General features: G+C 57.1%; 11 protein-coding genes across 13 annotated transcripts; 5 read left to right on the top strand and 6 right to left on the bottom strand.

The window, feature by feature from the left end:
• Positions 1 to 6: 6 nt before the first annotated feature.
• On the bottom strand, positions 7 to 870 carry H310_10163 (hypothetical protein; the record flags this gene model as incomplete). The annotated part of the gene is made up of 4 exons (XM_008876442.1): positions 7 to 182; positions 227 to 458; positions 504 to 597; positions 644 to 870. 4 exons carry the CDS (start codon positions 868 to 870, stop codon positions 7 to 9), a joined length of 729 nt encoding a protein of 242 aa, XP_008874664.1.
• An 82-nt stretch (positions 871 to 952) lies between these two features.
• Positions 953 to 1,484, top strand: H310_10162 (hypothetical protein). The gene has a single exon (XM_008876441.1). The coding sequence runs from the start codon at positions 1,016 to 1,018 to the stop codon at positions 1,427 to 1,429; it is 414 nt and encodes a 137-aa protein (XP_008874663.1). The 5' UTR covers positions 953 to 1,015; the 3' UTR covers positions 1,430 to 1,484.
• H310_10161 (hypothetical protein) lies at positions 1,004 to 3,484 on the bottom strand. The gene is made up of 9 exons (XM_008876440.1): positions 3,417 to 3,484; positions 3,048 to 3,346; positions 2,953 to 3,001; positions 2,819 to 2,907; positions 2,405 to 2,765; positions 2,200 to 2,340; positions 1,878 to 2,071; positions 1,720 to 1,827; positions 1,004 to 1,671 (listed from the first exon to the last, which is right to left on the bottom strand). Exons 1-9 carry the CDS (start codon positions 3,465 to 3,467, stop codon positions 1,458 to 1,460), a joined length of 1,506 nt encoding a protein of 501 aa, XP_008874662.1. The 5' UTR covers positions 3,468 to 3,484; the 3' UTR covers positions 1,004 to 1,457.
• Positions 3,485 to 3,681: 197 nt separating this feature from the next.
• On the top strand, positions 3,682 to 4,537 carry H310_10160 (hypothetical protein). The gene has a single exon (XM_008876439.1). It carries the CDS (start codon positions 3,743 to 3,745, stop codon positions 4,451 to 4,453), a length of 711 nt encoding a protein of 236 aa, XP_008874661.1. The 5' UTR covers positions 3,682 to 3,742; the 3' UTR covers positions 4,454 to 4,537.
• A 446-nt stretch (positions 4,538 to 4,983) lies between these two features.
• Positions 4,984 to 11,044, bottom strand: H310_10159 (hypothetical protein). The gene has a single exon (XM_008876438.1). The coding sequence runs from the start codon at positions 10,941 to 10,943 to the stop codon at positions 5,343 to 5,345; it is 5,601 nt and encodes a 1,866-aa protein (XP_008874660.1). The 5' UTR covers positions 10,944 to 11,044; the 3' UTR covers positions 4,984 to 5,342.
• A 592-nt stretch (positions 11,045 to 11,636) lies between these two features.
• Positions 11,637 to 15,881, bottom strand: H310_10158 (hypothetical protein). The gene has a single exon (XM_008876437.1). It carries the CDS (start codon positions 15,797 to 15,799, stop codon positions 11,882 to 11,884), a length of 3,918 nt encoding a protein of 1,305 aa, XP_008874659.1. The 5' UTR covers positions 15,800 to 15,881; the 3' UTR covers positions 11,637 to 11,881.
• An 839-nt stretch (positions 15,882 to 16,720) lies between these two features.
• On the top strand, positions 16,721 to 18,510 carry H310_10157 (hypothetical protein; the record flags this gene model as incomplete). Its single annotated transcript, XM_008876436.1, has 3 exons — positions 16,721 to 17,653; positions 17,704 to 18,137; positions 18,188 to 18,510. 3 exons carry the CDS (start codon positions 16,721 to 16,723, stop codon positions 18,477 to 18,479), a joined length of 1,659 nt encoding a protein of 552 aa, XP_008874658.1. The 3' UTR covers positions 18,480 to 18,510.
• A 181-nt stretch (positions 18,511 to 18,691) lies between these two features.
• H310_10156 lies at positions 18,692 to 20,265 on the top strand. Of its 2 annotated transcripts, XM_008876435.1 has the most exons (6): positions 18,692 to 18,842; positions 18,888 to 18,916; positions 18,964 to 19,100; positions 19,150 to 19,486; positions 19,531 to 19,813; positions 19,860 to 20,265. In XM_008876435.1, the coding sequence occupies exons 1-6, from the start codon at positions 18,696 to 18,698 to the stop codon at positions 20,025 to 20,027; spliced, it is 1,101 nt and encodes a 366-aa protein (XP_008874657.1). In that variant the 5' UTR covers positions 18,692 to 18,695; the 3' UTR covers positions 20,028 to 20,265. The 2 variants fall into 2 exon arrangements, with proteins under 2 accessions (XP_008874657.1, XP_008874656.1); XM_008876434.1 differs by lacking the exon at positions 19,860 to 20,265 and having other exon boundaries at positions 19,531 to 19,858.
• H310_10155 lies at positions 20,246 to 21,853 on the bottom strand. Of its 2 annotated transcripts, XM_008876432.1 has the most exons (8): positions 21,697 to 21,853; positions 21,583 to 21,651; positions 21,447 to 21,532; positions 21,252 to 21,398; positions 20,751 to 21,202; positions 20,661 to 20,702; positions 20,505 to 20,592; positions 20,246 to 20,445 (listed from the first exon to the last, which is right to left on the bottom strand). In XM_008876432.1, the coding sequence occupies exons 1-8, from the start codon at positions 21,828 to 21,830 to the stop codon at positions 20,360 to 20,362; spliced, it is 1,104 nt and encodes a 367-aa protein (XP_008874654.1). In that variant the 5' UTR covers positions 21,831 to 21,853; the 3' UTR covers positions 20,246 to 20,359. The 2 variants fall into 2 exon arrangements, with proteins under 2 accessions (XP_008874654.1, XP_008874655.1); XM_008876433.1 differs by having other exon boundaries at positions 20,661 to 21,202.
• A 453-nt stretch (positions 21,854 to 22,306) lies between these two features.
• H310_10154 (hypothetical protein) lies at positions 22,307 to 24,958 on the top strand. The gene is made up of 8 exons (XM_008876431.1): positions 22,307 to 22,552; positions 22,602 to 22,700; positions 22,773 to 23,168; positions 23,215 to 23,284; positions 23,334 to 23,620; positions 23,674 to 23,871; positions 23,935 to 24,161; positions 24,224 to 24,958. The coding sequence occupies exons 1-8, from the start codon at positions 22,358 to 22,360 to the stop codon at positions 24,600 to 24,602; spliced, it is 1,851 nt and encodes a 616-aa protein (XP_008874653.1). The 5' UTR covers positions 22,307 to 22,357; the 3' UTR covers positions 24,603 to 24,958.
• On the bottom strand, positions 24,632 to 25,865 carry H310_10153 (hypothetical protein). The gene is made up of 3 exons (XM_008876430.1): positions 25,399 to 25,865; positions 25,077 to 25,345; positions 24,632 to 25,025 (listed from the first exon to the last, which is right to left on the bottom strand). The coding sequence occupies exons 1-3, from the start codon at positions 25,845 to 25,847 to the stop codon at positions 24,658 to 24,660; spliced, it is 1,086 nt and encodes a 361-aa protein (XP_008874652.1). The 5' UTR covers positions 25,848 to 25,865; the 3' UTR covers positions 24,632 to 24,657.
• Positions 25,866 to 26,726: the final 861 nt, after the last annotated feature.

Here is a 26,726-nt window from a genome sequence, read left to right as displayed (position 1 = left end):
GAAACTTTAATCTGCATGGGGATGGAATTCAGCAGGATGGTCGGCAACTGGGATGTCGTTGACGATGGGAGCTGCAGCGGCAGTGTACGCATGGGGGTTGCATAGAAACTTGACAAAAGTTGGCGTTTCCAGGATGCGCCGCACGCGCCAGCCGCGAATGTCCGCAATCGCAGGGTACACATCTAGACACGACGCCATCACACGGAGTTTGAGAATTGGAGCAGACCTTCAAAGAAGTAGTACACGTGCCCGACGACAATCCCGATCAAGTCAATCGTGGCGCTGTTGCCGAGGACCATGGAGAAGAGAAGCAGTACCCACGGCAAATACGGCGCGGTGAAAGGAAACAGTCCCAGGAAGCTTAACCGCGTGTGCTCGTTACGTCGCCCCCACACGTACACCATCATGAACGTCAAGGATGAGCCGAGGAAATGCACACTCACGAATGGCGCAACAAGCTACGTATACACGACATGAAACTCGACATCAGATAGGTGGCTTACAATCATGGACACGGCGCCGAGGAGAAGCATGTAGAGGAAATCAGCGGTGCGACCACGGAAGGACCCTTCTTCGAGCATTCGCGAGTATCGCACGCTACGCCAACGGATGAGACCGACATATACCATGACATAGTACGTACAGGAAGTACATGTGAAAGATATAGTCGAGGCTGAAGAGCCCAAAGAAGAGGAAGTTGGTGACAAGTCGCCACACTTGGCCGCGGTAAAAGATCAAGTTGAAGTTGAAATAGAGGGAGAACGGCGAGATCAGCTCCAGCGCGCATGCCACCGTTGTGAGAAAGGCTCCGGTCAGGTACAGGCGACTGATGACCGGTATCTCATGATACCATTCCAGCGGATCGTTCATCTTGGCGGCACCGGCGGCGTCCGCTCGATGATCTTTCACGAATGAAAGAATTTGCCCAACATTTCAGCCAATCCGATGGGGGCACGAAGACAAGCATTCCTTGTATCCGGTTTTCCGGATACTGTATTGCATCGTGGATTTACCGATGGCGGAAGACTTCCGCCGCCGCTTGGACAACAACGTCGAGTCGCTGATCGAGAATTACCGTGGCCTGGTCACGGTGAGCAAAATCAAGGACCGGACGCAGACGTCGAGACAAGCGCTACAGAGCTCCGTGTATGCGACGACGTTAGTCCATGCAGGGGAGTCGCTGTTGAAACTGATCGCGGAACTCAAGCTGTCCCTGACACTCAACGATTTCGAAGGCATCAACCAGCAGGTGGACGCGACATACGAGTCCCTCAAGGAGAAGTGCGATGACGTCGACACGTCCATTGAACACTTGTGCTCGGACGTCGCGGCCGCCTTGTTCGAATTGGAGAATCATTACGCGCAGAGCAAGTGGCGTAACGCCCCCACCGGAGCGACGACAGCCACCGAACCCACTGTCCTTCCATAGATGGCGCCGCACACACCAAGTAATAACTTTATTCTTCGTCTTCCTCTGAGTCTCCATCTTCGTCGTCCATGTCCAGCTCGTCGTCGTCGTCGGCCGCGATGCCCGCCTGTGCCGCATCAGAAGTTGCAGGCGTCTTGCTTGCATCCGACATGGGCTGGGCTGTCGTCATCCCCGCGTTCTTCTCCTTGAGCTTCCACTCGGCCATGCGCTGGGCATTTTCCTTGTCGGCTAAGGGCTGGTAGCTGCACCACCGTGGTCAACTCCTCGAAGCGACAACTTTGAACACATACCTCGCGCGCTGCTCTTCCGTGAGCTTTTGCCACATCTCTCCCAAGAGCCTGGATGCTTCCTTGGCGCTCGCTGTGGGGTTTTGCGCCATTAGCTTCTTTCGCCATTGCCTACGCCTACACTTAGACATGGCCATGCCACTGCCGCGGGCTATCTGCACCTGCAAAAGATGAGGAATGTGTTGACGGGCTTGGGCGGGCGATTCGGCTTGTTGGTCACTATGGCCCCCGTCGTGCCGCCTGGGAAACTTGGAGTGTGTGCAAACATGGATGCAGTTCGCACGGGGAAGTAGGGCATCACGGACGGCTGCAGTGGCGCGGGCATCGACGACGTCGGCCGCATGCGCTTGAAATCCTATGCCAGATCATGAACTCACCATCCTTTCACGGAGATAGACCGCGCTCAGCATGCGCACGGCCGCATGACAATTGCCGCCATCGCGACACCCACCCACTTGCAGGAGAACAGGTCGTACAACGTACTTCGCGCTCGAGGACGGCAATGTCATCTGCGACAACATAGCGAACTTTGGGCTCCCACTGCTTGGCCTCGTCAAAATCGCGGAGAGGATGGGGCGGCACAACGGACGGGTTCCGGGTTTGGGGAGGCTGTGCTTCCGCCTTCTACAACACCATTCCAACTTACTCTTTTTTCCGCCGCGTTTGCCCTGTGCCACGATGTGCATACCTTTGCATACGCAAGCAGTTGGTCTCGAATGGAGAGCGCGATTTGGACTTGAAACTCGCCGTCGTCTAGGCCCATGTCGGCGCAAAACGTCGCGGCAAAGTGCTCGGGGCTGTTGGATGGGTTGGAGACATCCCACTCAAACGAGTCGAGCACAATCGTATCGTGTAGCCGCAGTTTGATGTGGATGGGAACGAGCGATGACGTTGAAGGGTCCGTGGCTTTTGGCTCCGCGAGGAGCGGGACTGCCGCGTCCACCTGCTGCCGGATCGCGTTTGCAATCGGTACGTAGAAGCAATCGGGCAAGTCGAGATCTCGGATCAGCGAAGCTGAAAACGTTTCGTAGGTGAAGTCACTCTCGTGGCTAGGCGGGCACGATGAGAGCGTTCCATGGGGTGACCATGAAGGACGACGTACATGTTGTACGCAAACGAATCGATATATCGGTAGCCATCGACATCCACATCCAGTCGTATCGGCACAAGGGACGACCTATTGTGCGTGATCTGGAGGATGTCAGGGGCCGAGGAAGGTGCATGCATCGGACTGACCTTGGGGTACTTGTACAGCGGACGTTCGGCAAGGTGGACGAGTGGCTTCCTGCGCATGAGCACGTCAGGAACACATTCATGAACATGGAATGCACCGCTTCGAGAGGTGATGGAATCCGTCCATGCCATCCCCGGCGGTAGGCACGCGAAGTGGCGCTTGAAGGACCATGGCGGATTTGTCAAGTGGTTTGCCACCGCGGCGGTTGACAAGCCAGCTTTCCATCAACCCATTGATTCGCGCAATGTTCCCTTTGTATCGTCCAAGCATCCATTGCGACAGCATCGACGCGTTGACGCCACATTCCTTGGACACGTCCACTTGCCGGAGGCCTAGTCGTGATCGCAGCGCTTCTACTTCTTGCGCAAGCATTGACCGTTCAATCTCAGCATTGTCCTACAACGTTCCAACCATCATTTCCTCCACACGCACAACAGTATGCATCCATCGCAAACTGCGCATGTACCTGCTGCAAGTGCGCAAAGTCCGCCCCAGGCGGCCCCAGTCGCCCCGACATCCCGATCTCTGAATCTGTGGAATCCGGATACCGTATCCGGAATCGGCCAGCAGGTGAATTAGGGCTCGGGAGCGGGTGGGGTATCTGTGGCCAGCCATTGCATGGAATGTGGTGGCGTTTTATTTTATTTGTGGCGAGGCCTGCTACAAAATTACATATGCGAATTGCGAATGCGAAAGAATGGTCGTTGCTAAGTATTAAAATTACAACGAAATTTCACCCCATCCACGCGCCATTGTGCAATTGACTCGCCGCACCACACGCCGCGCTCCACCATGTCCTTCAACGACGTTGAATCCGAAGTGGGCTTGAAGAAGCTGAACGGCTTCTTGACCGCCAAGTCGTACATCGAAGGCTTCCAGTTCTCGGCTGCCGATAGCGCCCTCTTTGCCAAGTTCAACGCAGTCCCCGACGCCGCCAAGGTCCCGAACGTTTACCGTTGGTACATTCACATCGCGTCCAAGTTGGGCCTCCGTGTCGCTCTTGCCGCCCGCACCCCCAGCGCTGCCAAGCCTTCCACCCCGAAGGCTGCTGCGAAGCCCTCCACCCCAAAGGCGTCGACCCCCAAGGGCAAGAAGCCTGCTGCCGACGACGATGACGACGATCTCTTTGGTGACGACGACGATGACGAAGAAGCTGAAGCTGCCGCGAAGGAAGCCGCCAAGAAGCGTGCTGAAGCGGCCAAGGCCGGCAAGAAGGAAAAGGCCAAGCCCGTCGAACGATCGCAAGTTGTTCTCGAGGTCAAGCCTTGGGAAGCCGAAACCGACTTGGTGGAATTGGCCGGCAAGATCAAGGCCCTTGAAATTAACGGGTTGAACTGGGGCGAAGGCCACAAGTTGGTTCCTGTCGCGTTCGGCATCAAGAAGTTGCTCATTCAGTGCATCATCGTGGACGACCTCGTGTTGTTGGACGACATCACGGAAGCCATTGAAGCGTTCGAAGACTACGTGCAAAGTGTAGATGTCGCGTCCATGAACAAGGTCTAAGCATCTTTGGACCAACTCCGCGATCGTGGGGGCGTAGTAAGTAGTTTCGACCACACCCGAATAAAATTTATGATGTCGTTGGCATGGTTTCGCTTGGCCCGCCACCTGCGGAAAGCTCGAACAGGTTGTCACCGTCCCTCTCGCCAAGTGAAGGAAGGGATCAAGCCCATCCACGTGGCATCGCGCGCGGTCGTCCGCGGCAGGGGTCCCTTGCGACGGCCGTCCTCGCTCGATTGTACAAATATATACTAGTATTGCTAAATCGAGACATTTGCATATTCGAAAAATATTTTGTCCATGTTGAAACCGATGCAGATTTGTGCACAGGGACGCCAGGACAGCCTCACTCTCATGCTACCGCGCGGGGAAGCTGCGCGAACGACGTTTTGCAGCGGGTACCGTCGTTCCCAGATGGACGGACGGAGTCGAACGAACGACACCTACGACCATGCAAACACACTGCGCACCAGATCGCAAGCGTGTGACGGATGCCGCGCGGCTGCATCCCCTCGACGAATGTACGGATGCCAATATGACTCGTTAGTTGCGCAACGACTGAAGCAGGCGATGTCGCATGCTTGGAGCACATCCATGAGAACATGAACGACCGAGGGCGGTAAGCCAAAGACTATCCATTACCCTGTCATCCCGCGAGACATTGCCCTGTTGCTGCCGGCCACGTCGCGAATCCTCGAAGCAAGACAACCACTGCTGCCGCTTATGGTGACTTGGCTGGACGTTTGCGCCGTCGTGCATGCAGACGCTTTGGTAGCCTCAGCACTGTCGCGACGGGGACACTAGGGCGGCACCCTCGGCCGCTTGGAGGTCCATGCATGTTATGTATCTATATGTATATATGTACGACGACGATAGAATAGCGACCGTGCGCCTAGTCCGTGAGCGGAAATGCATGGGACGCAGCGGCCGCGAGCGGTGTGTTGGGTGGGATGTCGAACGCGTGCGGGAGCTCAATGGCAAAGATGCGCCAGATTTTCAAATCCATCGCAAAGATCGTGCGGCGCCAGCGCAGCGTGACGATGCCGCACATGATGGCCGACGCCCGGTCCAGGTAGTACACTTGGTTGTGGACGCGCGCGTCGTGGCTAAACAAGTACTTGGCCCCCGACGACAAGAAGAGCGAATTCGCGTCGCATACTGGCTTTGTCCGCATCACGAGTCGGACCAGCCAGTACGTTGAAAAGTTGGACACTAGCACGATGCCCACGAGCAACAGCGCGCGCTGCCACTGCCCGATCATAAACTGCCCTGAGCTGCACACAACTTGAAAGTCAACATCGTCGACTTGGCAGACCCGGTCGAACGAGGCCGTGTGGGTCACGGGGTGCGCCGCCGTCACGGCCGACGCGACGATCCACACGACGAGGCTGTTGACCATGACGTAGTACGTCGTGTACTCTTGGGTCACGACCATCGACACGTCGTTTACAATCGAGACGAGCCAGGTGAGCTCCATCGCCCCCAGCAACGTCTTGTACCATGGCATTTGGACGCTTTGAAAGGACGAAAACATGCCGTCAAACTGGAGTTCCAGTGTGCCCGTCGACAGCAGCGCGATGGCCGTGGCACTGCGGAGCAACAACAGCGGCCGCCCGACCCAGACAATCCCGCCGACACGGGCCAGTTCCATCATGTTGAGCCCTTCAAAGTGGCCGCGACTGACGACAATGTACACGAGGACAAACACCGCGACAGCAATCATGATGAACGTCACGTACAGCACGCCGCCGCGGGCGTACGTGGCGTAGTTTGCCGGGAGCTCCCACGGCTGGACTTGCTGATACAACGGTGGCTCGAGGTCCGACAGAACGGTGAGGCTGCCGACGTCGCCGTGGAGTTGGACGACGGTGCGGTGGCCGACGAACCACTCGTACAGGAACGACCACGCAAACGGTTCAAATGTGGGCATGATCGGGTCGAGGATATTGACGTGCAAGACGTGGAGGGGCGCGGTCGACGTCTGCCTGGCGTATTGGAACAGTTGAATGTCGAGGGCGACCATGTCGGCCTTGGCCGTGGCGACGAGCGGCGCCCATGACGGCGCTTGCGGCATAAACTGTTTTACAAACGCCACGTTCTTGTCGATGAATTCTGGGCACTGCTTGATGTGCCCTGGATCGTTGCTGCAAATGTCCGTCGCGTTGTACGTTGGCATGGTCGGGAGCCCAGCGAGGATGACGGCGGTGATCATGCTCTCGCGGGTTGGAAATGTCTTGACCGCGACCGCCGTGTTGGAGCACTCGTTGTCGAACGACAGCAGCGGCGCCATGTTGGACGACATCGCGTTCGCCACAGACATCTCTTCGCACAGGGGGTTCCCGCCGTTCGACGTGGCGTACGCAGCAAGCCATTGCGGAGGGATCGGCGATAGCATGTCCACGGGTTTAATCGCTGCGTACGCAATCTGCGTCGCGTTGATGGCGGCGACGGTGGAGGCATCGGCAGCGCTCGGTGCAGGTGCGATGACTGTGCGCAGTCCATTGAGAATGGCTCGGACAGCTACCTTGGCCGATGCTGGCACCGGGACGTACATCAAGTCGACGCTGCCGAATGGCCCGATGATTTGCTTGGTCAGGTTGAATCCCACGGACAACGTTGGCTTGAGCAACTCGTTCGCCATGAGTACCTGCTCCATCGTGGTCGTGGCAAATGCAAAGTCAACCGACGATCGGATCAAGCTCTTGCCGGTCATGCCGCTGTTGGGTCGTGTGATAGCCGCCAGGTCGTTGGCGAACGACCAGTACATTTTGAACATGGTTTGCTTGGCCATGCGCAGCGTGCCGTTCTGCGCTTGCAGCGTCAGCGGGTACTTGCCGCCGTACGCGTTCTGCAGCGTGTACTTGTTGATGAGCCCAACGCGCTTGTAGTTTTGCCACTGCACCGTGTAGCTCGTGATGCCTTTGGCCTTCCAGTACGCGATTTCGTCTTCCACGGACAATCGCGACGTCGCAATCGACTGCAAGTACGCTATCCCCGCCAGAGTCTTGCGCAGCTCGACGGCAAACGCCGTCTCGAACGCATCGCCCCAGCAACTCGTCCACGCGTCCCAGTCCACGTTACGCAAGATCGAGTCCAAATACACGGCGCCGTTCGCCGCCATCGACGCTTGGCACCGCGCTTGGCGCGCCGCACTGTTGGCCATTTCCCACGTCTTGTCAAAGTCGACGTAGCAGTACTGCGTAAAGATCCACGGCGCCTTGCACGCGTCCGTTCGGCGCAGCCCCGGCACGTTGTGCTCGATCGTGTTGACCTCGCTGTATTGCATGTACGACCCGTAGTTCATCGAGCTCGCAATGTACGCCGACGGTTTGTCAAACGACCCGAGCTGGTTGATGTAGGTCGAGTCAAAGAGCACGTCTTCGTGGTTGAGGCCGAGAAGGAGCTGCTCGTTGAGCCAGTTGCCGATGAACCCGTGGCCCCCCGTGAGGTTAAAGTACGCCCAGCACGCGTCGTTGGCCAAGTTTACTTTGGACACTTCCAAGTACGAGACACTGCCGGCAACGGACCCCGCGACCGTGCAAATCCCCGCGACTCGAGTGGCATACAGTCTAGCACGATCTTTCCACGTCAACTCGCGCGTGGTGGTGTCGGATGGGCCGTCTTTCGTGGCCACCGCGGCGGTCGTCGCGTGGATGCTGTGGCGACTTTGGGCCTTTTCAAAGCTCAGCACTGGGTTTGGCAGCGCCTTGAACCGACCGGTGGGGCCGTCTGGATCTTGGAGCACGATCCACAGCTTCAGATCAAACGTGTAGTTTTTCCCGCGAAACGAAAACGGAACGAGGCCGCAGAGCACACCCGACACTTTGTCCACCGTCCACATCCCCGACGACGCGTCCGTGTACGACTGAATGAAGCAGTTGGCCGGCCCGGACACGAGCAGGTTGCGTTGGCCGGGCGACCGCACCCACTTTTTGCATGACCACTTGCACAACCATCCGCCGACAAAGGTCGCGGCGATGACGACGGCTTGAATGATCAAGAGGACACCGACCCGACGCAAGCTCCCGATCTCGAGTTCCCCCGAGTTGCAAAAGATGTTGTAGTCGACGTCTTGGGCATGGCATTCGCGGTTGATGGTGGCCGATGGCATGACGGGCGACGACAGTTCCAGAATAAAGTAGATGAGCCACACGAAACACGAACTCACTGGCGCGTACAGCGCGGTCGTGTCCTGCGCCATGAGGAGCAAGATGTCATTGGCGGCGTACGTGAGCCACGTGGCTTCGCCCGTAATGATGAGCGTCGCGAGCCAATGCCGCGGCGCAAAGTCAAACTTGGAGTACCCGTTGACGAGCACGAGGTTCAGTTGGGACGTGCTCAGGACAATCACGGCCGTGAAACCTCGGAGGAAGGTCAGAGGGCGCCCGATCCAGACCGAGCCGGCGACCCGATTGAACTGCAACAAATTCTGGCCATGGACCTGGAACCGTATCAAGATGCCGTACAACGTGCACAGGAACGCGACCCAGCACACGAGGGCCGACGTGGCCGCGACCAAGTAAAACACAATTTGCGTGGCTTGCTCGAGCCCGCGGCCGCTTGTCGAGTACGGGACGCCAGCGTACGCGTTGGACATGAGCACCCACGTCGACACGTCGCCCTCGAAAGACAAGACTTCGCGCTTGCCTTCGACCCAGTCGAAGAGAAACATCCACCCGTAGACGTTCCATGCCGGCTCGGACAACATGGGCTGCGTCAAGTGTTTCCACGTTCCGTTGGTCATCGAGGCAAATTGCATCAGCCCGACGTTCAAGGCGGCCACGGATGCCGCCGCCGCCGTCCGGAGTTGGTCAAACTCGTCTGGAAACGTGCCAAGTTTGGCCAGGACTGCCTTTGCCGCGTCGATGGCCGCGGCGCACTCTGCGGACGACTGCAGCGCACACACCGACGCAGTGGGCAACGTCGTGTAGTCCTGCGACGCCAGCGCAAAGAGCAGCGCGTTCTTGGCCAGCGGAACGACGAGCCGATTCTGCGCGCTGCAGCCGTCGTCCATGTCCCACGACTGCTGGACAAACGGCTTGGGGTCCCCCGTCCGACAGAGCGGATTCCCTCCATGGAACCGGTAGCCGGCCGAGGACCAGGTCGGCGGGACCGGGTCGACGCTGAGTTTCGCCAGCGCATTGTACTTGACAAACGTGTCCGGGTCGGCCTTGAGCTGCTTGTACAAGAACGTTTGGAACGCATGGTAGTACGTGAGCAGCGCGGCGGGCTGCGCCAGGATAAACATGTCGATGGCAAAGAACTGGCCCAAACCAAACCGCACCAAGCCTTGCGCGCCAGGATACGTGCCGTCGGGGTCAGCCACGGCCATGTCGACCGACACGTCGATCGGTGGCCGATCGCTTGAAATGTTGAGGAGGTAATAGTTGGACGAGCCGCGAATGACGCTCCGATTGTACCCCTTGAACATCCACAAGTCGTTGAGGGGGATCCAAAAAAACTCGACCGTCGTCCACGGGCCAGCGCCGCGGCTCACGTCCTTGACCGTGACCTTTTGCGCCATCCCCAGCGCGTTCTTGACCACGATGGTCTCTGTGATCCCGGCTTGCCACCGGTTCTGAAACTGGAGCTTGAACTCGGTCAGGTGGTACGATTTCCAGTACTCGAGCTCGTTGGCCTGGGACGTCATGTCGCGCGCCTTGGACGTCGAGTCGAGCCATCGGCGCCCCGCTTCGCGCTCGTCCAGAGCCTGCTGCACGGCCACGTCGAACTGCGAGTTTGGCCCGCCCCACTTGGCCATGTATTCCTTCCACACAACGTTTCGGAGAATGGCTTCCATGTACACGGCGGCATTCGTTACGTAGCGAGTATTGCACCGCGCCTGGCGCTCGACCGTGTGCGCCATCTCAAAGTTCTTGTCAAAGTCGACCCAGCAGTGCTGCGTATTCACGCGCATGCTCCAGCTCGCGCTGAGGTTGCGGAGGTTGGCGATCGCGTACTCCATTTGCGTGAGTTCGTTCCAAATCAAGTGGTGCACGTATGTCGGGTACACCGTCGTCGTGGATACGCTCGACGTGTACTTTTTCTCGACGACGGACCCTGGCGCCTGCAAGTCGAACGGACCGCTCTGCGAGCTGCTCAACATCGAGTTGGTCAAGTCGACAATGAACGCTTCGTAGCCCGTCAAGTTGTAGCCAGACCACCACAGATCGTTGGCCAAACTCGGGCGCAGCGTCGTGCAGTACCACACGCCACACGCGAGCGACACAAACAGGTACAAGAACCCGCCCAAAGACATGGCGTACTGTTTGGTCGAAAACGGCGGCGCCTTGTCCTTGGCCCACACTTGGCTCGAACTGCCCACGACGGTCGGCAAATCCGCATCAGCGATCGTGATGTCATCGCTCGCGGCGACGTTGTTGGCGACCTCGTCCTCGAGGCTGCCCACTGCTGCTTGGACCATCCCCGTTCGCTGCGGCGCTGTCTCCGTACGAGCTGCGTTCACCCCTGGCGCCAAAGTGAAAGTGGGCATTGGGTCGAGCGCCCCAGCGCAGTCGTTTCACGGTCAAGGGTTGTGGAGGTTTCAAGTATTTTTGGCTCGACCATCTATCCTAGGCGACCGGCCGCTCCATGAAACTGGCCCTGCTGATGTGTCGAAAACGCTCTGCTGCAGGCAGTGACTATCGAAGGGGTTTGGTTGTGGCTTCCAGTGTTCCAAGCGGGTGATCGGCCAAAGGCCGCCGGTGCTTTGTCTCGTCTGACTCGGTCCCAAGGTGGTTGCCCCATGAACAACCAGCTTGGGTTGTCATGATCGATTTCTGGGTAGTAGTAGTAATAGTAGTACTTCTACTACTCATCGTACTACTCCGATTTCGTCAATTTCGATTTTTTCGTTCTTTTCCATGGGTGTACATTTTCCAAGATATCTTGTCCAAAAAATTGTGACGGCAATGATGATGGGCAGCATGCACCTGTACGCCCCTGACGCTCCTTGATGTGGATGCTGACGATAGAGTGTGCCCTCGACGGATGAAGGGGAGGTCATGACAAGTAAATACGATCAACTGTTTTGAATCGTGAACAACGAGCGCATTCGTTTTGAAATGTTGTACCGATGAAGAGTCTCATCACGTGAACGCGTGGATGAAGTGTCCGTCCCATCATGTTGGAGAGATCCCAAATCTGGTTTCCTAAATCCGAGACAAGAAAATCACCAAAAATAGATCCGTTGGCATTTTTTTCGTGTTATTTTTAGAAAGAAGAATGGACTAACAGTAAGTTGAAATGCATGACGACGATGAATTTCCACCACGAGAAGAAACATGGCGACCCCACTTGGGCAACCTCAAACGAGAGCAGCATCGACGGAACAAGGGGTCCGGTATCGCAACGACATGTAACTACGTTCCCACGAGGGTCGTTCCGTCGAATGGCACGAGGAACGTCTGTCGTCCCCGATCGGGTCGACGGCTACACTTGGACGCGGTCGGTGTACCCGCCTTCAGTGATCATGTCGTAAAAGATGCCGCGTTCTTGCTTGACCAACGCGGCGGGGGTGTCGCACTGCACGAGTCGTCCAGCGTCGAACACGAAAATACGGTGGTAATCCAAGACCGTGTCGAGGCGGTGGGCAATCGTGAGCACCGTGGACGACGCAAACTCTTCACGGATGACCTTTTGCAACAACTGGTCCGTTGCGTGATCGATGGCCGCCGTGGCTTCGTCCAGCACGACGATCTTGGCGTTACGGAGAAGCGCACGGGCCATGCACAGCATTTGACGTTCGCCCACGCTAAAGTTTTCGCCGTTTTCTTCGACATGCTGCTCGAGCTTGTCGTCCGAAACTCGGATGCGGTCCGTCAGGTTGACTTTCCGGAGGGCGTCCCAGAGCTGGTCGTCCGAAAACTCGTCGAACGGGTCCATGTAGTTGCGCAGCGTGCCCTTGAACAGCACGGGGTTCTGCGGAATAATCGCAAGCGACGATCGGAGGCGCTTGAGACCGACGGTCGCAATGTCGACACCGTCGATCGAAATCGACCCCGACGCTACGTCATTGATCCGGAACAGGGTCATCATCAAGCTCGACTTGCCGGCCCCCGTGCGACCAACGATTCCGATCTTTTCGCCACCGGCTACGTCAAACGTTACGTTCTCGAGGACGAGCGGGTCGTCGGCCTTGTACCGAAAGCTCACGTTGTCGTACGTGAGGCGTCCGTGCACCGGCCATTCGGTCTGGTCCACTGGCGTCTCTCGCGCGCCTTCGATCGGGAGCATCGCGTACTCGTTGAGGCGTTCGGGCGAGATCAGCGCCGTTTCCAGGTTAGCCCACATGTTGACGAGTTGCGCCAAGTTGGTTGGAATCGTGAGTCCGTACGCAAAGACGAGACCAACTAGCCCGGGCGAGACGGACGACGCCATGACGACCAACCCCAACACGAGGCAAAACACGATCGAGTTGGACACAAACGCGACGCGCAGAGCAAACCACTGGTTGAGTGCGTCGCTCGTGAATGTTGCCGCCGAGTAGTTTTCAATTGCGACGTCATGCAAGCGGTAGAACCGACGCCGGTACTTGTCGCCGAACGCACGAATGACCACGGCGCCGTCGACGCCTTCGCTGACGAGACTCAGGAGGGGCGACAGCGTCACTTTTTTGATCCGGTTGACTTCGCGAAGTGGCATCAGGTAGTACGCACCAAGCTTGACGTAGATAAAGCCGAGGGGTGGCAGGAGCAGAGCCATCCACTTGATACCAGCTACGCTCAGTCCCAACTTGGCCAACGCAGTCGCAGTCTGGGCCAGAATCGGCGCAAACGACATGGGGAGCATGATGTCGCATTGGAACACGTCGTCGCCACAACGGTTGAGGATGCGACCGATCGGGTTCGAATCGAAAAAGCGCATGGGGGCCGCAATGAGCCCGGCCAGCATCCGTTCAAAGAGGACGCGGGACCCACGGAGACCATACCCGAGAACGATCCCAAACTGAAAGATCGTCACGAAACAGGTTGCCAGGACTAAGATCGCGTACACCATCATGTTGTAGTTGGAGTCGTCCTTGACCTGTTGCACAGACTTGGAGGCCGCCCCGACTGCATTGCTCTCCTCCGTCCAGCCCGTCAGCCACAAGTCTGCGTTCAGTCGCGTCGCTTCCGTCGCGATGGTTGCGAGCAGCATGATGGCCACGGATGTCCACCCGCCAATTGCTTGTACGTACGACAGCACGACCTCCTTGGAAACGCGGCCTTCAGCTCGTTCTTCTTCGACCGTCAACGATTCTTGGCCATGCGCAGATTCGTTGCCGGCGCGGGGGGTGAAGATCGCCAACGGTTCGCCGTGCTGGAACACGTACGGCGACTGAGCCGTCGGCGTGAGAAGCAAGTCATGCGGCCGTGCCTGAGAAGCATCAGCCACTACTTCCAAGTCGTCCCATAATTGAGGTCGGCCCGTCAGTGGCACGACTTCAGCATCACCGGTTTGCCGCTTTACATGGCCAGACGGCGTGGTCTCGGTCAGCTTGCCGTTGTCGAGCAGGAACGACCGGTCAATGGCCGTCGATTCGATGATGTCGGTGTTGTGCGTCACGAGGACGATCGTTTTGTGCTTGAGCAGGGTCTGGAAACACTTGGTGAAGATCTCGTTGGCCACGATCGCGTCGACAGCCGACAGCGGCGCATCCAAAATGTACACGTCGGCGTCGGCATAGCACGCGCGCGCCAAACTCACCCGGGCCTTTTGACCGCCGGACAAGTTGACGCCCTTCAGGCCGATCTCGGTGCGGTCCTTGGCCGCAAACGACGCAATGTCTTTGGTCAAGCCACACGCGTTCAGGACGGTCTGGTACCGGACGCGGTCATACGGCCGTCCAAACAAAATGTTGTCCCGGATGCTAGCGTTTTGAATCCACGACTGCTGGGTAAAGTACGCGACGCGGCCGCTCACAAAGACCGTCCCGTCATACTTGTCCATTTCGCCGACAAGAATCGAGCACAGCGACGACTTGCCGCTACCGACGGCGCCGTGGACAACAACAAACTCGCCTTGCTTGACGGTCCAGTTCAAGTTGGCAAAGAGAGGGTTCTCCTTGTCCCAGCCAAACGATCCGTTTGCAATGTGAATGGCAGAGTTGGCGGCCGCGCACGCCTGGACGAGGTCTTTGTCGACGGCAGTCGTCGACGGGCCGACAACGTTTTCCACGTGGACTTCGTCCATCCCGAGCACTTCGTCGATCCGCTTGACAGACACGAGCGCTTGAATCGTTGACACAAACACCATGGGCATCGCGATGAACGCGACGCGGAGGTTGTCGAAGAGCGCGAGAGTCGTAAACACGATCGAGACCGTGAGGAGCTGGCCCATCCACAGCGCGTACGTGGCGAACACGACGACCGTGATCAAGACCGGCGTTGTGTTCATCGACGTGATGAGGATCAAGATCGTCTTGATAAAGAACCAGAGCGCTCCCAGCTCCTTTTCGCGCAGCGCGCGGACCTTTGCGACGAGTTTTTCTTCCCACGCATTAAACTTGACGATCTGAATGGCGGCAAAGATCTCGTTGACAACCTTCATCCGGTCGTCCTTGCACGTCAAAATGAGGCGCTGCGCCTTGCCGGCAAATGCACCGACGGCGCCCGTCAAGATCAATAGCACAAAGAGCGCGAGGAATCCGACCCAGATCGCCCACCCGACTTGGCGCTCGATCAGGTACAGCGTCACGCCGACTTCGATCGGCACAATCCACGCCATGTTGAGGTTCAACGGAAGCGCCATCACGTTGACGACGTCGACCGAAAACAAGTTGGCAATATCCCCCGCGGTCTTTAACTTGCGAGACTTGGCGCTCAGCTTGAGCGACTTTTCGAACAGCATCGAACGAAGGCACGCGGTAAATTGAATCCCGATCACTTGGTTCATAAACGTCATGTGCACGGACAGGAACGACCCGAACATTTGAACGGCGTACAACGCGACGGCCAGCAGCGTGCCGCGGGCCCAGTCTTTCGCCACCACTGACGCAATCACTTGGGGCAACACGTACGCCGGCCCGAACAAGTTGCATCCTGTCAACGCGGCTTGCATGATCGCGATCAAAACGAGCTTCCACTTGTAGATAGAAAAGAACGCCTTCAGCAGACCCTTGTTGTTCGCTTCGTACACACCGAGGTAATGCTGCAGCAGGGGGCCGACCTTGTTGCAGTCCTGGAGACCCCAAATGTCAGTCGGTGCGAGCTGCCGCGAGTTGCCCAGCGACACGAGGGGGTTACACCATGCGAAGATGGACTTGCCAAAGGCTCCAGCAGCATCCAGTGGGTGTCCACCGGCCTTGACGTCCGCGACTGCTTGGCGCGGACTCTCGAGCCCTTGGTACGACGTCGTGATCGCCGCCATGGAAAATGTGAAACTGGCCGTTCTATCAGGAGTTGGCCTTTCCGGTCGAGGAATTTTCTTATACAAGCCACAATTGTCCAAACGATTTAAGTTTTCTGGTGGGTTTCCATCACCAAGAAGGAATTCCTCACTTTTGGATGTCACGTGGGCTGTGGGTGGCGTCCACCGAGGAAAATTGAATGAAATATTCAATACTATACTTGATGTGAATATACAATAATAAAAATTGGGTACACGAATGCGTGTTCAGAGTGTTGGTAATTTTGACAAAGCTATCGACCGTCTGCGTCGGCAACCATTGGTAACAACGTGTGTGGCTCCCAACGGCAGGGAACACTCGAGTGCGGCGAAGGGCCATCTAAGTGGCGACCCTTTGGTCAACCAACGTTGCCAAGCCCCGCCTGGAACTCCCATCGAAAAAGACCACGTGTACGTCGTGGAGACTCACGGACACACGAAACGTACCTACATTCGTTACTGCTCTCTTCATGTGCTGTGCAACGCAAGGAGCATGACGCACAATCGTCCTCTCTAGAAGACTCAGCTAACGCTTATAATTCAACCCACACAAGAAGAAATACTCAAGCCATTTCACGTACGTTTGATGCGGTGATGATCACGTTGGCCGTCTCGTACAGCTCTGGGCACTCACACGGTGTACTGTTGCACGAGGCAATGCACGCTATCTTCGCAAAGTAACACTGCACAGGTTCGCTGCGGCGTGTGCTGTTGGCAACGAGCCTGGCAAGTTTACAACGGGCGGGTTTACCAGATCCAGCAACATGCCACGTCACATCCGTTATTTTGACCAATTATATAACTCTATTTGAAAGGAAGGATTGTGATTGGACGCTTGGGAACGGAGATTGCCCTTCCTCTGGGTTTTCAAGGCAAACAATGGAACGAGTTGAGCCGACATGCATGCTCCTCCTCGCGGACGGATCCACCATCGGAGGCTTCGACGTCGCCGCTGACCCGTCGTCCATGACCAAGCGACCCTCCATCGGCCGCACGGAATGCGTTATTCTGGAACCTGAAGGACACTGCTACTCGTACCTGTCGTCGCAAACACTGGCGACTGCGTCGTCTGTCCAACGATTCACGTGTGCGTCGGCTCCGTCCGCGCACATCCCGCTTCTTCGCCGCGTTTTGGCATTCCGCAACATGCACATTGTCGATCGACCGGTCTATCTTCATCAACATCACTTGCTGCCATCAGCGCTGCAATGGCACGCAGGCGATTCCCCACGCGAGCATCCGATCACCGTGCGATGGCGCCGCGGAACGTTCCAACTTTCGCGCATGGAACGACCCGACGGACTGCGCGTCCAATCGTTGGATGGCATGGCCAGCGTGACACTCATGACCCAGTCAACTCACTACTTCCGCGCATCCTTCCTCGCGCCGGTCGACTACCATTCGTCTGGTCAGCACAAGACAACCGGACGCGCACTCTTCACCCGCGTGCACCAATACTTCACTCCACACAACGTTCCAGCGGCGTTTCGATATCCCGCGGAGGTGTTGGTGCTTGCGATGGCGGCTCGGAACGACTGCCGCAAATCCTTGGACTGCTTTGGAACTCCTTCATGCCCCACGCCTTCGTCTGACAGCTACGTCGTGACCGCTCTTCCCACCAACAGCGCATTCGGGGCCCGCCCCAACTGGACGCACTTTCGGCCGTCCAGGACATCGCTGCCACTTTCCCCCGCTGACTTGTATTCGTTCTGCAAACGACGGAGTGTTTCGTGTGACGAGTCCATCGCATCCACCAACGTCTTCCCCCATGACGTTCGAGTGGAATGGACGAAATCCGCCACATTCATCGCCGTCCCGTTCCGCGGGACTGTGTGTGTAAGCGGTCCTCACATGCTGCCACGTCATGACGATACCCTTGACTGCAGGTCCATGTCCATGCCGACGACTCGTCCATCGAGTACAGCCGCAGTGGATTCTTCGTCCACCGCCGTGGCGACCAAGACCATTGCTACACCGTCGATGCGATGCCGATGCGGTCGCCGTTCCGTCGACTCGACGACGCATGCAACGTTGTGGACATTTGCCTCCGTGCGAAACGGCTGTGCGAAACCATGACAACCGACAGAAAGGACGCCCCAACGACTTCACCAAACAACGACATGGCACCACATGCGATCGTCGAAGATCAGGAGAACGAGATGGGCGTGTTTCGAGCGTTCAGCGATGGCCGTGTCCGTGTCGTGTTTCGTGACCGCACGATTTTATCGATGGACGCGCAGGCTAAATTTTGTTCGCTGTTCCTGTCATCTGGAGACACCGTCACGATGTCCGCCGCATCGCCGTCACCGGAGTACCTCAGGTGGAGTGGACGCACAATGATGAGCGATACTCATGATCCTCTCGTTTTAGATACGTCGTAGCAGCACAGAGTTTCCAGGGGTGGGCTTTTCGAACACCACCTGAACGTGCTGCGTACGTTCGCAAGTTGCAGCATCAGCACGATCTCGTCGACAACGAACTGCGACGAACACGACAATTCGTCAGGGACTTCACCAAGATAGACGATAGAGATATGGCTGTCCTTCAGACCTATCCACGGGGAAGCATACAGGACGTCCTTCACGCCACCGCCGCCCACATCCAGCGGGTCGACGCGGCGCTCAAGGCAAATGACCAAGCCATCTTTGGCGGCGTCAAGTAATGCAACACCCAATCACAGATCAGTATTCCAATTTCCTGTCGCTTGATTGGCTAACGAATTCGACCTGAGTTGTAAAGTGTTTTGACAGGATTGCTATCTCTCCTTCCACCAATCAGGAACCTTTGGTTTGATGTATCGGCCATCGGATTGGCTAGCTAGTTTAACGGATTTGCTGCGCCTAATTTGACGTTATCATTCCCCTAAAATACACAGACGATGGCGCCAACGCCGCACCCGCTCGATGTGGAACTCACGAACGCCCTCACGTTCTTCTTCATGGTGGTCCTCATGGTGCTGTTCTGTCGCATGGTCTTGATGAACCAGGAACTCCAATCGACGCAGTTGGCGCTGGCGAAGAACCACGTACGTCTCGTTCTGTCGATGAACGGACTGACCACCGTGTCTTAGGTCGCGTTCGTGCCGCAGCTCGGCCCAAGGTACACCAGTTCTGCCTTCGTCAACTTGTTGATCCTTCCAAATGTAGCCTCGATCTCTTACAAGTCATGTCGATGGACCACCTCCAGCAGTTTCTCCGACAGCAAGACCAGGTTTCGCGAGTGGCCATGGACACGATTGCCGTGCCGTTCGACCTCGTGGGGCAGAGTGTGCGGTATATGGCAGGTGCGCATTCGCTTCGCCGCTCCCTTGGCTTTGAACTCACGACTAGCAGGGAGTGACTCCGACACCACGTCGCTGTCGTTCGACATTCAATCCACCGAGCAATCCATCCGTGTCCAAGTGCTGTGGGACGTCGACGCCGCCGCCTGCATCGCATCTCTGTCTCAATCTCGGTCGCATGGGGTCGCCCATGCTTCCAAACGACGTCGTTTCCCGCGTCCGTTCTCTGCATGGCTCCGCAACGTGTCGTTGCATCGGAGACGATCGTCGACCACGTCCGAATCCGACCTCCGACCATTGCAAGACGCACCATCTCCTCCATCCGCTCCATCTTTCGTCGATCTCAATCTCGACGACGTAACTCTTCCCAGCCTAGTTCACATCGACCCGTACGTGTGCATCTCGATTGCGACGCCCATGGTATACATGCTAGATGTGTCGTTCAACGGGCCGCATCTCCGTCGTCTGCCACCTGTCTTTTCCACTACACCCATGCATCCCTTCCACGGCCAACGTCCAACGCGGCTGCCGCCGTCGTCGTCGTGCGGTCCGGCGCACCGCAGATCGACCTCGTCGTGCACGCCCCGTCCCCATTTCCTCCACCGACGTCTCGATCCATCTCTGCCGCATTCTTCGTCCTCGATTTGACGGCAACGTCATGTCCCATCAAGCAACGCTTCTTCGCATGCTCGAGCGATGCCATGATCGTGGCGCACGTACGTCGACGGCTCTGACGAACGTGGTGGATGTGGCGAGTTGTAGGATATCTTTGGCGCCAACGATTTCGTCGAGTGCTCCATCTGCTTGGAAAACCCGACCAATGTCATCGTGTTGCCCTGTCGGCACCAGTGCATCTGCACGACGTGTCTGGACGAGATCGACGCATGCCCGATCTGCCGCGCCAAGTTTGCTTCTTACGTCACGGCATAGGTGGTGCCGCCGCCACCGCGACTCGAATGCTCAACATAATGAACACACTCGTCGTCTTGCCCGACGAGTTGGCGGCAACGTCGACGTCGTGCCGATGCGAATGCGCGAATACTCGATGCAATCGAGCAACCAACTGTCCTGCCGCATCGACTCGGACGTCGAACGAATACATGCAGTGAGCACTCCAGTCACCCGATCGAGCCAAGGGGCATCGTGGCCTCCCAACTCCCGATCGGCTAGTTGCACGTGTCTCGAGAATGCGTAGACACTGCGTCGCAGGTCCTTCGTGCCGACGGACCGACCGCAGCTGCGCAAGGACGTTCCACATCAAATTAAATTGTCTTGTCCACTGGTTTCGACGGCACCAAGCACGACGACGTCCAGGCCGCCACGTGCTTGGCCGCCGACGCTGCATGATCTACTCGAGAGAGAGAGAGAGGTCGTTTGTCGAATACAAGTCGATCCACACACACATACATGCGCCAGCAAAACATGCCACCACTGGAGACAGCGCGAGCGCCACGGCCGCCGATGCCCACAACTGCACAATGTTCGTCCACGACCGCTATCGTGTCCATCCAGGATATGAGTCGTCACCGTTGTGGTTCGGAATGGATAGGTTCACAACAGTACCTGCGACTGCAGCATCCGTCGTTTCACCGCCGGTGCAAACTCCTGCAGCTCTCCGTCAGCATGCCATGCAACTGGATACGGATCGTGCACCTGGTTGGAGATAAAGTCCGATAGCAACTTCTCCTTGGCTTGCCACGCGTTGTCGAGAAAGGCTTCCTCGTTCTCAAACACGTCGTCAAAAGTATGCTTGGCGCCGTGAATCCACACGGTTGTGGGGCCGCGGCCGCACAACACATCCGTCATGGACGGCACGCCAGTGTCCTTCTTCCGGCTGTACCCCATCGCCGCCGTCGGCACCTCTCCGCTGTATGTTGGATACGCCATCGTGAGGTCGTACACATCGGGTTTGATCTGCTCTGTCGCGGCGAGCATCGTGTGCAGCCCCGTCGTCCGCGGAAGAAGCAGTCGCGTCAACTCGGGGCGGTTCGTCCGTTGGGCAAATCGTTGCGACTTTTCCATCACCTCCGCATGAATCGTCGTGCCTTCTGGGAACACGAGCATCCAAAAGGGAAACTTCTCCCGGACAAACCGCGCCATGTGCTCTAGACACACGTGGTGACGATGGACAGTCGACCAAGTAATGTGACGCACGGTTGACATGCACACGGTCGTGCTCAACGTTCCGCTTGACAAACAAGAATTCGAGCAAGTCGAGACCCCACCCAAAGATGGGAACGTATTTGAGCTCTTGCTTCAAACAGATTTTGAGGTTCCCGCCACCACCCAGACGCCGCGCGACTGATACGATTGTCCATCAAGAATTCAACGAGGAAGGACTTGACGTACGATCCCATAAATACCACCAGTCGGCATCGATTTGATGGTTGCAGAGAATGATGGCGGGTTTCGTCGGGTCCGTGGGCAATTGGCCGCTACAAGATACGTCAAGACTCAACCAAAGTCGCTGCTCACATGGACGTACCTGACGATGAGGTCTGTCGTGGGAAACGCGGTGGCGATGACGTCTACCCACGCCGTTTGCACCGCCGCCCTAAGTCATCGTTCAGTCCCGTTGGATATATCCAGCACGACGCACATATAGGATCGGTACAGCGACGGACTCCATGCGCGGAACGCAAGGAAGATGACCACTTCGTAGCAATAGAAAAACACCATGTTCCCGAGCAGCCATAGCGCGACGAGCGGGAGCAAGAGCTTCGGTGTCGCCATCGGATGGACTTCCCGCGTTCTCGACTTTTTTGAAAATGACAGGAAATCCATCATCGTTTGTGATGGGTCCGTTTTGACCTTCTTTGGTCTTCCACGGAACCTCCCCCAGCGCATTCAACATGACGTTTTATTCCATAAAAGCGGTCTTTAACTCCGTCCTCTCGTGAGAATGCATTATAATAGTATCTAGTTGTCACCCATATGCTGGTCACTGCTTCTAAAGAGTGTATGTGCTCGTGGAGCTCCAAACAAAGGACGCTAAGCGTACACACGTCGAGCGTGTTAGCAGAATTCATATGCAGTGTATGTGCACGTTAGAGGGCTCTCGGAGATGCAGCGATGTTGTGTACGTTTTATCCTCACACTGCGTGTGCAGCATCGACCAGTTCTCGCGAAATTTCCGCAATCTAGATGATGGTTTGTTTTAACGTCTATGTTTTAATTCACACTTGAAGGTTATTCTGTCATGCACCAAGAGACACTGGAAAGTGGCCGCGCCAACGTGTAACTCCTGCGTCGGGGGCGCGATGAAGAGTCTGGTGCAAAGACTATCGCCGCGCAAGGGTTCGTCGTCCAAGACCCTCACGGGTGGCTTTCCCGCTTTCCACGCACACATAGCCGAGACGGACGATGGCGACGTCGGCGTCGAGCTGATGTCGGATCGAGTTGTCGTTCAGAAGAATGGAATGCCGACGCCCATGCGAGAGCTCCTATTCATCGAGGTCTGTCATGTCTGCCGACACCCACAGGTCGATCCCAACGCTACGTTAGATCCGCAACATCGAGTGGAACTACCACAGCGGAACCGTCACGTTTCACGATGTCGCCGACGGTGTCCTTGTCGTCACGATGTCGCCAGCGCTTTCCCAGGTGGCTGTCGATCGCATTCGGCGCTTTCAAAAGCAGCGACACGGCGACTTGTATTGACCGTGGCTCTTCTAGTTTGAAGAGAGCTTGACGACTGCGCTGAATGAGGCACAGTTGCCCCAGCTACCGGGGACCACGTACGTCGGAGTGTTTTCGGGCTCCAAGCAACCACGCATTCTCCAGCAACTCCGTTCATCTTTGGTGCGTCCCGAACGACGCACAAAGATCCCCCTCGCCCTCCGCCGCGAGTTGCTCCTGGCAGACCGACCCCCGCCGTCGTCCGTGGTCGTCCCCAGTCGCGACGCCGTCTGCCTCGAATTCCTTCGCCACGGAACCATGACGTTTCTCGACGCAGCCACTCCATCCAACTCGCTCATCGTGACCGAGACGCATCTCGTCCTCGTTCAAGACGAGCCTGCCAAGATGGAGCGCATTGCTCCATACGATTCCATCGAGTCGATCCATCCAAACGTACGGAACGCCATCCGATGCTTCCCGTCCATCGCTGTGCAATTAGATGTTGCGGTCGGCTGTGGAGCTCCGCTTCGTCGATGCGTCAGCCCCCCCTGTCTTGTTTCCCACGACAGGTACTCAAAACACAAGCTTCCAAGGCCGATCGCTCCATAACTTTGGTAGAGCCCGCGCTGGTGTGCCAGGCCGTGTGGTTCTTCCTGAATCAGCTTTCGGACAAAACGGCTGCGTCGGCCAACGTGGTGCCGGCGTCGCTGTACGGCCGTCCTGTGTATTCCAGCGCGGCGGTAACGTCACCAGTGCCGTCGTCCACTTGCCGCCACGACAGCGGCGGACCGTCCTCCGCGCGCTGGGTCAAACATCAAGGCCCGCTATCCAAGACGGCGAGCGAAGGATTCCACCTGACGCAGTCATGGAAGAAAAAGCACGCGATCCTCCACGACTCGCCCTTGGTACGCCGTCCAGCGCATCGCCGAGAGAGTCCGCCGATCGTCATGCATCGTAGGGGGCATGGCTGAGCTATGCCGACACGGCGGAAAAAACAGAGCCATCTTCCAAACGCATCGACCTCGCGTCCGTTTTGTGCATTCGACCGCAGGCGGCGCTCCCGGACGCCCCACCGTTCTCGTTTGACATCGTTACGCTGTACCGCACGTGGAGTTTTTGTGCCGCCGACGAAGCGGACCGTGCGGCATGGCTTCGGGTGCGTGGAGCTGCGCCAAGAAACAATGACTGGTCCAGGAATTCATGGTGGTGGGGGTCGTAGGTATTGGGGGAGCATGTGGATCTGGCGGCGGCGCTCGTTCCCGATGCCCCGTTGTCATGCGAAGTCAAGCTTGCTACCCAGCAACCTCTCGACGACGCAGCAACAACTCGTGGTCCGACCCCTCTGACCAGCGCCACTCTCGCCATCGCAAGCGATGGCATCCGCCTGACCACCGCCCCATCGTCGGACGTGTCGACGATCGAGTGGTACTTTACTGACATTCACAAGTACGATCCACTGCCCGATGGCTCGCTCTTCCCTCACCACGGATGCGCGTGCCACCCACTAGATGGTCGCTGGCGCTGCAGCCCCAGCCGTCGCTTTGCTTGAGCTGCTTTATGGATGCGAGTTGCTCCAAAGTCGGCGAGTTTGTGCTCCAAACCAAGAACGCCGCGGCCATGTGCCAAGCCATCGAGTTCCACGTAGCCAAGTGCCTCGCCAAAGTTGACGTCCTCCATGAAGCTCGAGCCGTCAAGGTCGGCCAGACCCCACCAGGCCCTGCGAAAGACGACTCGATCGCGCCAGCGACACCACCTCCGCCGACCACGACGAAGATCGATGTCGTGCTCGGACTACCTCCGTACCAGCGCGTGTTTCATGCTGTTCAGCCGATCGTGCTGCCTCCGCTTCCCCCGATTCAGTCCTTCCGCCGCGTGTCCGTCATGTAGGCGGCGTCCGCAGTCGCCGTACCCTTTGCTTTGAATGCATGAGTTGAATACATGTTTACGTCAATGTAGTCCACGGACGAGAACGCTGCTGCAATCCCGCCAGCGTTTCCTCGATCGCGTCCACCTGCTTTCGTATGGATCGACGGCGGCCTTTGCCATTCGGCCCGGCATGCTCCTTTAGTTGCCGTTCCAACGCAGCGATCTTGGCAGTCAATTCGGCAGCATTTCCTTCGCCGAGCCATTTGTGCTCGCTGCAGAACACCCGCGTCGCCGCCTTTGACGAAGGTTGTTCACCGCACGCGCTGCACAGCATGACGTGCATGCGGCAGTACGAGCACCGAATCCCAGTAATGTCGTCGTGGGCGCTGCCGCAGCTTTCGCAGCGCCCGACGACCGCGTCATTGGATGATGCGACTGCAACCCCTACGTTGATTCGAATGGCATCAGGCATGCACTGTGGCAAAGGCCTCGTACGGTGATCAAAGACAAAGTTCTTGCCGAGAAATGCGCCGCCGTCCGGAAACGCTTCCAAGTACCGATGGATCCCGCCCTTGAGCTGATACACGTTCGAGAGGCCGAGGTGTTTGAGGTAGGCCGACGCTTTCTCGCATCGAATCCCGCCCGTGCAATACATGAGGATGCGATTTTTCGTCGAGAGATCGTCCAGGTTATCACGAACCCAGTGCGGAAACTGCCCGAATCGCCGCGTCGATGGATTCAAGGCCGAATGGAAGTGGCCGATGCTAGAGGCACCCGCCCGAGATCAACGAACGAACGCGTGGTGAGGCGACCATACTTGTATTCGTAGTTGTTGCGGACGTCAATGATGGCTGTTGTGGATGGCGTTGCGTCTTGTAGCGCCGCGTGAAAGTCTTCCGGGGACAAGTGAATGCCCGTGTTGGCGACGTTGCATGCTTCGTCCGGGAGTTCGATCGACACGATCTCCTTGACGCGACGAACGAGGAGGTCGTGAAACGGCATCGTGCCCATTCCATCGCTTCGCTTCCAGTCGATATTGAGACCGGAGAACTCGGGAGACGACTCCATCGCGTCGACGTAGCCTTGGATCGACGCAGGCGCTCCGCCCAGCGTGCCGTTGATGCCTTCTTCCGAGATGCGCACGCGGCCTTGGAGCCCTAATGCTTGACACAGGTGTTCTTGCGACGCAATCAATGCGCCAACGTCCGAGATGTGGACGTAGCGGTAGTACAACACGACCTCAAGCGGCGCATCCAGCATTGTCATGGCGTTGGTGGTTTATCTTGTTGATTTGACCACGTCCTTGAAATCCACCAATCACAGCCTGAAAAGGTACAGCAATTTCTGTGCAAACGCCAGCAATTTTCATCTCTGAAAAAAGCCTAAAGTGACAGACACCGAATTTTCGCGGATACAGTTAAGTGCGCGCCACAAGAATAGAAACACCCACTTTTTGGCGGATATTTTTCGTCCAATTGCACTTCTGAATGAACGAAAAGGCGCAAATGCCTGCATTTGATTGGTCAATTGCCTCAAAGTGTGATTTGCCGCCAGACGGCATTCAAATCTGCTCCAAACGCCGAAGTCAGCCAACCGACCCGCGCCATATAGATAGAAACAGACGCATATAACCCTCAGGTATGCATACAAGTAGGTACTAGCACACACATATGCTTACATAGCGTTCGTAGAACACGTGTCAATTGCAGAAATGGGCCACGGCGCGATACTCACTGAGATGGAGCGCGGGATGGTGCTAGCACTGCGAGCCCATGGAATGTCCTATAGGGCCATATCCAAAGAAGTCGGGCGGTCAATTAAGGCCATACACACGTTCCTTAAGGACGTTGACGCATATGGAAGGAATTTCCACGGTCGCAAGAAGACCAAACTTGTTGGTCGCGATTATCGACTCCTCGTTCGCGAGGCTTCCAAGACTGGCCTTAGTGCCAGAAGCCTCAAAACATCCCTCAACCTCGACGTGTCCTTAAGGACCTGTCAGCGTCGCCTTCAAGGCTCCGAAATTCTGTCGTACGACAAGCGTAAGCATACGCCATCCCTGACGTCGCGCCACAAAGAGCAACGACTAGCCTACGCGAAAAAGCACCTTGCGGACCCACCGGCCTGGGGCGATATAATTTGGTC

Source organism: Aphanomyces invadans, assembly GCF_000520115.1.
Source record: "Aphanomyces invadans strain NJM9701 unplaced genomic scaffold supercont1.24, whole genome shotgun sequence".
Taxonomy (NCBI): Eukaryota; Oomycota; class Saprolegniomycetes; order Saprolegniales; family Verrucalvaceae; genus Aphanomyces; species Aphanomyces invadans.
Note: the sequence above shows the minus strand (reverse complement) of the source record. Positions and strands in the feature narration are given on the sequence as shown.